Genomic DNA, 8,330 nt, shown 5'->3' on the forward strand with positions numbered 1-8,330 from the left:
CTCTATTTTCTTTTTGCAAATGTTCTTTGAAGTCTTATTTGTACAGATATCCCTAGACTTGAGATATCTATCTGCTTGTCAACTAGACAAGTTATAAACAAAATGCTGTATATCCGTATGAAGGAGAAATACTCCACAGGGAAAGGAAAGAATCTATGGTGAATGTTGCACTGTGAAAACCCAAGTCAGGTCTGGCATGGTTTGCTTTCATTTGTACAGAACGTCTGATAAAAACGAAACTCCAGAGCCAGGGAGTGGATGAGCAAGGCTGAGATCCTCTCTGTGGCAGCAGAGGTGAGCAGCTGTGTGGGGAGAGCCGGCTGGACACCTGCTGGCTATTAGACACCTTTTAAGTGTCTTGATCTGCAACTGGGTGAGGAGGCATGTAAGTGTTTTCTTCCTCTTTCTTTTTTCTTTTTTTACATATCTTTATGGAATTTGCTAAATGGGTGTTTAGTATAATAATAAAAAAGCGAAGATGAACTTGTCAGCTTGATTCTGACAGCGTAAACACAGGATACGTATCTTAGAAACTGTTGAAAAATTACTTCTGAAATGAGTTAGAAGAAGGCTGAAGGATTGATGGAAGAGATAAAGCTCTGAATGAATCTTTTCATGTACTTTTGGGTTTTGAATTATACCGATGTTTTATTGTTTAAACAGTTATTTGAAGAATTATGAGCACATAATTGTTATGGCACATTAGTGGGCCCAGGGTTTCAGGCAAACCATTCCATCTGCTATTTTAAATATTTTTATTATTTTAAAGTGTGTGTGTGTGTGTGGGACGTGGGGGGTATGTATACAGGAGTGCAGGTGCTGACTTATTTAGGCTTGCTGATGACCAAAAGCAACCTGTGGAGGAAAGGGTTTCTTTCAGCTTATAGTTCCACATCACAGTCCATCACCAAAGAGAACAAGAGAAGGAACTAGAGCAGGGCAGGAATCAGGAGACAGGAACTGAAGTAGAGGCCACAGAGGGTGTTGCTTACTGACTTGCTCAGCCTCCTTTCTAATAGTACCCAGGGCCACCAACCCAGGGGTGGCACCATCCACAGTGTCATCTATAGGTCCTCCCACATGAACCATCACTCAAGAAACTACCCCACAGGCTTGTCCATAGGCCAGTTTGCTGGGGGCATTTTCTTAGTTGAGGTTCCCTCTTCTTAGATGACATTAGCTTATGTCCAATTGTCATAAAATCAGCCAGCACAATTGCCCTTCAAGACCAGAGGTGTTGGGTGTCCTGGAGCTGGAGTTACAGGTGGCTCTGAGTAGCTGATACAGGTGCTGAGAGCCTAGTCCCTTGGAAGAGCAGCAAGTGCTGGTTTAGGCTGTGTTCACATGACTAGTGTTGGTCTGAGGTCTTCTGGAGCAGCTTTTCTTAAGCCAGTAATGGCTGCCTGGCTTCCCTGCTATGCTTTCCACCTTTGTTTTAGTAGTCATTTTGAGGTTGGTGGATAGATAGTGGAAGCGGTCATAATTTCTGAGTACCCCATGGGACACAGCTACTTTCACACACACACACACACACACACACACACACACACACACACACACTTTATGGGTTCTGGGGGTCAAACTCAGGTCCTCATGCTTGCAAAGCAAGTACTTTACTGACTGAGCCATATCCTCAGGCCCTGGACTACTTTTCAGTGATTTGAGTCACAGGCGTAGTGAGGACAGGCAAAAAAATTAAACTATCCCTAATTGACATTTGCTTCTTTGTTTGGGCAGTTTGGGGTGGATAACAATTTCGTTTCCTCTTGCACATAAGAGAAGATTAAGAAATAACCATGCTGGGCAGTGGTGGCACATGCCTTTAATCCCAGCACTAGGGAGGCAGAGCCAGGAGGATCTCTGTGAGTTCAAGGCCAACCTGGGCTACCAAGTGAGTTCCAGGAAAGGCACAAAGCTACAAAGAGAAACCCTGTCTCGGGGGGGGGGGGGGGGGACGACAAACCATGACACTGGTCTGAATGGATGTCTAAAAGGTTCAGGTGCTTCAATCATATTTTTTCTTTTGATTTGTAAAATATTTTTATTTCTTTTGAAAAATTTTACTTAGCATTGCTTAAGATAGAGAGCCCCCCTGAGACTTTCTGTCTTTGTTCTAGGCAATCCCCTTTGTATCTTGCCCACGGATTTTACTGGGGATAGTTTATCTTCATTTCCTATGCACCCCCTTTTCTGAGTTGTCATAAGGAAGAAATCTTCAAACCCCTCTTTTTCATCTGCACTCTGACCTTGGAAGTTGAAGGAGGTCATTGTCACATCATCACTTGTCAACCAATCAGAGGGTACCTCCCTTCAACAACCTTCCTATTCCATAGGAGTTCTCAGGCGGCTTCCATGGAAGGAGGGAGCCAAGAAGGCCCTCTGGAAACCTGAAGATGATCATTACAACATGGATTGTGTACATCTTCGCCCGGAAAACTGTAGGGCTACCCTTCCCACCAAAGACAAACTCGGTGAGTGGTGGTGGCCACATGGAACTGTAACTACTCCATCGTCTCTCTCTCTGCACTCCTGTAGGATACAGACACCACACATCGTATCACATTAGATAGCAGTGGTGGTGGTGGTGGGGATGGTGGGTCTCTAGCGTTTTGGAGGTCATCATCTTAACCAATTTGTTCCAGGACATTGAAGTTGTGGAAAGTGAAGCTGTATCCATAGTCCAGCATTGGTTGAATAAAGTGAGTAGAATTCCTTTATGACTCAGTCCCCAATGTTCTAGAGTGCAGGTATCAATAGGGAACAGGAATTAGGACTCCATTCTCTATACAACTGAGAAACTCAAATTTATTACCAAATTCCCTGAGAGGATGTGGGGTTTTGTGTTGGCAAGAGAAGTGCTGGCATCACTACTTCCTGACTTACCAAACATCCTAGAGGAGGGAACTCTGTTCAAGGTGGTCCCAGAAGTACTGTGGGATAGGGCCACAGGCTTAGGTGAGGTTCCAGAGACTCATAGAGGAATAGTGATGGAGGCGCTTTGTGCAGAAGCTGGGAGTAATGGAGTGAGAGTGGTATGTGTGTTGTGTTATGAAGGGAGGAGCGTGGGGGATGGAAGAGGTCAGATGGAGCCAGGCACTTCAGGAGGGAAATTATTCACCTTTCAGACAGAAGAAGAGGCTTCTCGGAGCATAAAGGAGAAGATGTCTACCAACGTCCCTCCCACTCATGGACACGACATACATGTGACCAGAGATGTGGTAACTGAGAGTTTGTGGGAAAGTGGGGGTGACAGCGTGAGGTGAGGGACCCTGGGCAAAGAGCACATCTCAGCCGTGGGTGTCCACATTGACTAATAACCACACGTATTCAATCTGGATTTCCTAGGTGAAGCATCCTCTCTCCAAGTGTGATATGTTATCAGACCCTAGTCAGGAAGTCCTGGAGGAGAGAACAAGGATCCAGTTTATAAGATGGAGGTACAGTACCCAGGGAGCAGGGCAGCCTACTGAGAAGGCACCAGCCTCTCTCCAGGGTCCCCGGCTAGATCAAACACATTTGTTCTAGAGATGCCACCTCCTTTGGCAGAGAAATTCCTCAGTCATGCTTTGGGGACTTAAGGGAATATTCTTGCTATCTTGAAAGCTTAGCTTATTATTATTATTTTTTTCCCAGAGCTGAGGACCGAACCCAGGGCCTTGCTCTTGCTAGGCAAGTGCTCTACCACTGAGCTAAATGCCCAACCCCTTTAGCTTATTTGTATATATATTTTACTGTGATAGTTAATTTTATTTTTTAAGTATTTTTTAATTAATTTTACATACCAACCACAGATCTCCCTCTCATCCCTCCTCCTGATCCCCCATCTTCCCTCCCCACCTCTCCTCCCCTCCTCCAACAGGGTAAGTTCTCCTATGGGGGGCAGCCAAGCCTGGTACATTCAGTTGAGGCAGGACCCAGCTGCTCCCCACAGTCGTACATTTTAAATGACTTCTGCAGTTGCAGGATTGGCCTGGGCTTGCTCTCCATTTCCTAAATGCTTCCGAATATGTTTCAGATTTCCGTTATTTTTGCACTTGAATTGTTCAGAAGTGGTAGCACTTTAAAGAGCTAAAAGAAAATAAGCTCTTAAAATGCAAAAGCCAGAGCCCTCCTCTGCGACTTTGCAGGGCAGAGGTCTCCAGAGGCAGGAATTTTGTGACAAAGCTATGTTGTCACCTTCCTGCCACCTTGGTGCAGCAGGTTCTCACAGTCTTTCTTGGTCCTGAAGATGGGAAGATGCTGAGACTTTGGGGGGTGGGGGTGGGTAGTGAGGGGGGAGGGGGGGCAGGGATGGGGAGGGGGAAGCGGGTCTGAAGTCACCTCAGTCCTCCTATTTTCTGTGTGTTCCCTGGATCCATCAGTGTTTGGGCTGGATCATCACATCCTTCCTTGATCTTCCCTCGTTCCCCTCACTTCTGTTGTCAGCTTTGCGCTTCCCTTGAGGAAGCTGCAATTCTCAGCAAGCTTAGTTTCGCTTTAGGACTTGGATATTCACGGGTTTCCTTCGCCAGTGACAATGTATTGTCAAGTATTCAAATATGCACTGACTCTTCTAGGCAGGGATAACTGATGGTAGGATTTCAGAGCCCCCCAGAGAAGAGATTTTCTCTAGCAACCCATTGAGGCTCCTCAGCATTATTGACTGCAATCCCAGCTTTTCCTTGCTCAGTTTGGATGGACTCTGGAGTTACAAACATTACTCTCCTCGGTTTGGGACCGTACCCACCTCATCTTCCAGCCTGGCTTTAATCTTACCTATACAAGTAGTTTAAGATGTTTGAGGCAGGTGTGAAGCATCAGTGGTTTATCTATGTATAACTCTTCCATTCTGAATATTCAGTGGAGATTGGAAATGAACAATCTGCTCTTTTCCACAATGCACTGATTCTGGAGTTTCTTCATAGTTCTGCTAAGTAGGTGGTCAGGGTGACCCCCTTGCACGAAGCACAGCGCTGGCTCTTTATTCTTCTAGTGGGTGTGCATGCATTGCCCTGTACTTGCTAGCTGGTCTGCAGGGGAACAAAGAGCAAAGCACAGCCCCACATTTCATGGACATAAGTTAAGCACACAGGTAGGGTTAGGCAAGCGTGGAGGAGGGTCTGAGGGTGCAACTGGAGGCCCAGGCTGCACATTTATTAGGTATTGCTGCCAGATCACCTCAGGAAGATTTCCAGGGGGCTGCTTGCTCAGAATGGCTCTTTAATGGGGGGTACTACTCTCAGAGAAATGGGGAACTGCAGAGAAAAGGAGAGCCTGTGTAGCCTGGGCATCCTTGTGTGGAGGCCACCGTGGGAACAGTTAGCCTTGCCTGCTTCATCTCCTTCTATGAGCTCCAACTGGTTCCTTCTGATAGGAGCTGCTATCACAATCATATCCCCCAGCCTCTCTCTGTAGGCAGAGGGGGAGGCCAGACAGAATTTGTGTCTCAAACATAACAGGGCACCATAGACAAGGAAGGGCATTATTTGGTGGGCTACAGGACTCTGGAGGGGAGGAGTGGGAAATAGCAGAAGAAAAGACAGGAAGTAGACTAGAGAGGAAAAGCCAATGTTTGTTAGCATAGAGAAATAAGGTGAGCAGTGCTACCTGTGCCATGGTATAGCTTGAGAGTTTTTTCCGGGTCCTGCCAAGCCCTGGCAGTCCGACAACCCACTTATAAAATAAACACACTGATGCTTATGTTATTTAAACTGTTTGGCCTAATGGCTCAGGCATTTTGCTATCTATTTCATTTATCTTAAATTAACCCATTTCTGTTAATCTATACTTTGCCACGTGGCTCGTGGCTTACCAGTACCTTACATTTCGCTTGTCATGGCAGCAGCTGGCAGTGTCTCTCTGCCTCAGCCTTCCACTTCCCCGAATTCTCTGAGAGAATTGTCCTGCCTATACTTTCTGCCTGGCTACTGGCCAATCAGTGCTTTATTTACTAACCAATCAGAGCAACACATTTGACATACAGGACATCCCACAGCACCATGGAAATCCTAAGAGTATATCATGAGACTGGAGAGGAATTTGGAAGAGGGAGTTCCACACCTCCATCACTCTGCTGGCAGCCAGCCTCTCTTTCCCTGTATTTCCTTGGAACACTTTGCTATCACACAATGGCTGGGTGACTGCGAGGCGCTTTGTTATTTAAGAAACAGTAGAGTCAGGGGTGGGCTCTCAGGCTCATGTATCTGGGGTTACTGTTCCTATAGTCCCCAATCTCAGGAGCCCTGCTAGCCTTAGCCACTATGAAAAGCAACTCAGAATCTCACGTGGTCTTGGTATTTTCCAGCCACACCCGCATCTTCCAAGTACCAAGTGAAATGATAGAAGATGTCATGCAGGACCGAATAGATGAAGTGAGACGAAGGTAAGTTCCTGCGACAAGGTGCCTTGTATTACTTGGGTCCATGTGGGTGGAGATGATGTCAGAGTTAGCTGGCCATCTCAGTCATCTGTTGGAGCTAACATGAGTGGGGACATATAGCTCCCAGGGCTTCTGTCCTTTGTGATCCACATTATGGTGGCCTTTTCAACCTTGGTGTCTGCCTGCCATGGCTCCAGGCTGAGGGCTTCTTTCCTGGGCTTCAATTAAGTTTACACGCAATGATTATACAGGCTCAGGCCTGTGCTTTCCACCCAGCTCATTTCCTGTTCTGTGGTTTGGGTATTAGGTCTAAGTAGGTTCTGATAGTAGGCACTTTCCCATCTTACTGTTCTCTTCTGTCCTCTGCAGTGTGTCTCATCTCATGTGTGACTCATATAATGACCCAAGCTTCAGAACTTCTTGCTCAGACTGCTAAGGTGAGGAGACCCATAGGTAAAGGCCTGGGTTACTTTGGGCCATACATCCTCTCCTTGTGCTTCACACATTGCAGCGCCCATAACTGAATGTTGAATCAGTTCTGGGAAGTGGAAGGCTGGAGGTGGAACCATTCCAATACAAGGACCATGGCTGAAGCAGCCACTGTGCCCTGTCCAAGTGAGATGCCCTGGGAACTGCTGTGGGGGTGGGGATGAAAGACATGATTGACACATAGCTGGAAGCTTAAAAAGCAGCACAAAACACAATGCTAGCATTTATTAAGTGCTGTCTGTATGCCAGCTTCTGCCAAGGGCATATTTGGTCAAGGGTTCTCATTGATCCAGACAACCGTTATACAGAAAGCAGAGAACTTATAAGTGAAGATGGGGAGCAGGCACTGGCTTCAACTGGCTGCACATTTCCATGAGGGCTCACTGAGTACATCTCTGATTCCCAGGTTGAAGGCCTCTGGAATCAACGAACAGCCTGTGTCCAAAAAGTATCCACCTCATGTTTGACCTGAAGGGTGACCAGACTTTAGCAGAAAGATTATAGAGGCTGAGCCCTTGGTTACCACCATGATGATACTGGAATCTTCTTGCTGAAGTGCCAATAAAGAGACATCTTATCACCAACCAGCCTTAATGTTGGTGTGGATGCTTTGCCATTCCTCCCTCCCTCCCTCCCTTCCCTTTCCTCTCTCCCTCCCTCCCCTTTCCTCCCTCCCTCCCTCCCTCATCTATCCATCCATTCATCCATGCAAACATCCATCCGTGCATCCATCCATCCATCCATCCATCCATCCATCCATCCATCCATCCATCCATCCATCCATCCAATTTTGGGTGCCTTGCAGGCCTGGTGCTGGGGGCACATAGCTACCTGCTATCCTACTGCTGTGTGCAGCAGGCAGTACAGCAGAGTCCAGCACATTTGAAGGGATGCTGGTGTGGACTGGGATGGGGGTTGGGTGGGTGGAGTAGATTTCCTGAGGAAGTGATGGGGATCCCTGTATTTTATATCCACTCATAAAGATGCTTCTTTAACATCTTCCTTCACGTAGCTCTCAGCTTCTGGCCTCTGTCCTTTCTTTTCTCTGAGAAGAACTTTAAATATCTCCTGCTAGTCAGGTTTACTAGGGAAGATTTCCTTCTGTGTTTGAGTGTGAGGAATTCTTTATTTTTCAAGTTAGAGGGATGAGTGTGTAGGCTACTGAATATTGTTGGTGTTTTCATCCTTTTGGCACTTGAATATTTCACCCCACTCTTGCTTGCATGGTTTCTGCATGGAGTTCTCATTCTTGCTCTTTGTAGACAAGAGAATGTTTTTTACTCTGTCTTTTTTCACTGCCTTCTTTAAAGATTTTTGTATTCGATGTTTAAAGGGCCGAGTTTCATAAAGCCGTTTCCACACGAGTTATATTTTGAGCACATTATCCCATCTCCCTTTTCTCTCCCCTCTTCACTTCCATGAATCCCCTTCATTCTTTTAGACAATTTTACTTCTATTTTTATGTCAAATACACATGCAAGAC

The 8,330-nt window shown here is 46.3% G+C and overlaps 1 protein-coding gene across 1 annotated transcript; it reads left to right on the forward strand.

Moving 5' to 3' along the window:
* Window positions 1-242: 242 nt before the first annotated feature.
* On the forward strand, window positions 243-7,434 carry Spata19 (spermatogenesis associated 19). The gene is made up of 8 exons (XM_036191626.1): window positions 243-385; window positions 2,334-2,471; window positions 2,643-2,699; window positions 3,126-3,218; window positions 3,346-3,437; window positions 6,284-6,361; window positions 6,728-6,795; window positions 7,254-7,434. Exons 2-7 carry the CDS (start codon window positions 2,394-2,396, stop codon window positions 6,792-6,794), a joined length of 465 nt encoding a protein of 154 aa, XP_036047519.1. The 5' UTR covers window positions 243-385; window positions 2,334-2,393; the 3' UTR covers window position 6,795; window positions 7,254-7,434.
* The last annotated feature ends 896 nt before the right edge of the window (window positions 7,435-8,330 follow it).

This window comes from Onychomys torridus, chromosome 7 (assembly GCF_903995425.1).
Source record: "Onychomys torridus chromosome 7, mOncTor1.1, whole genome shotgun sequence".
Classification (NCBI taxonomy): domain Eukaryota; kingdom Metazoa; phylum Chordata; class Mammalia; order Rodentia; family Cricetidae; genus Onychomys; species Onychomys torridus.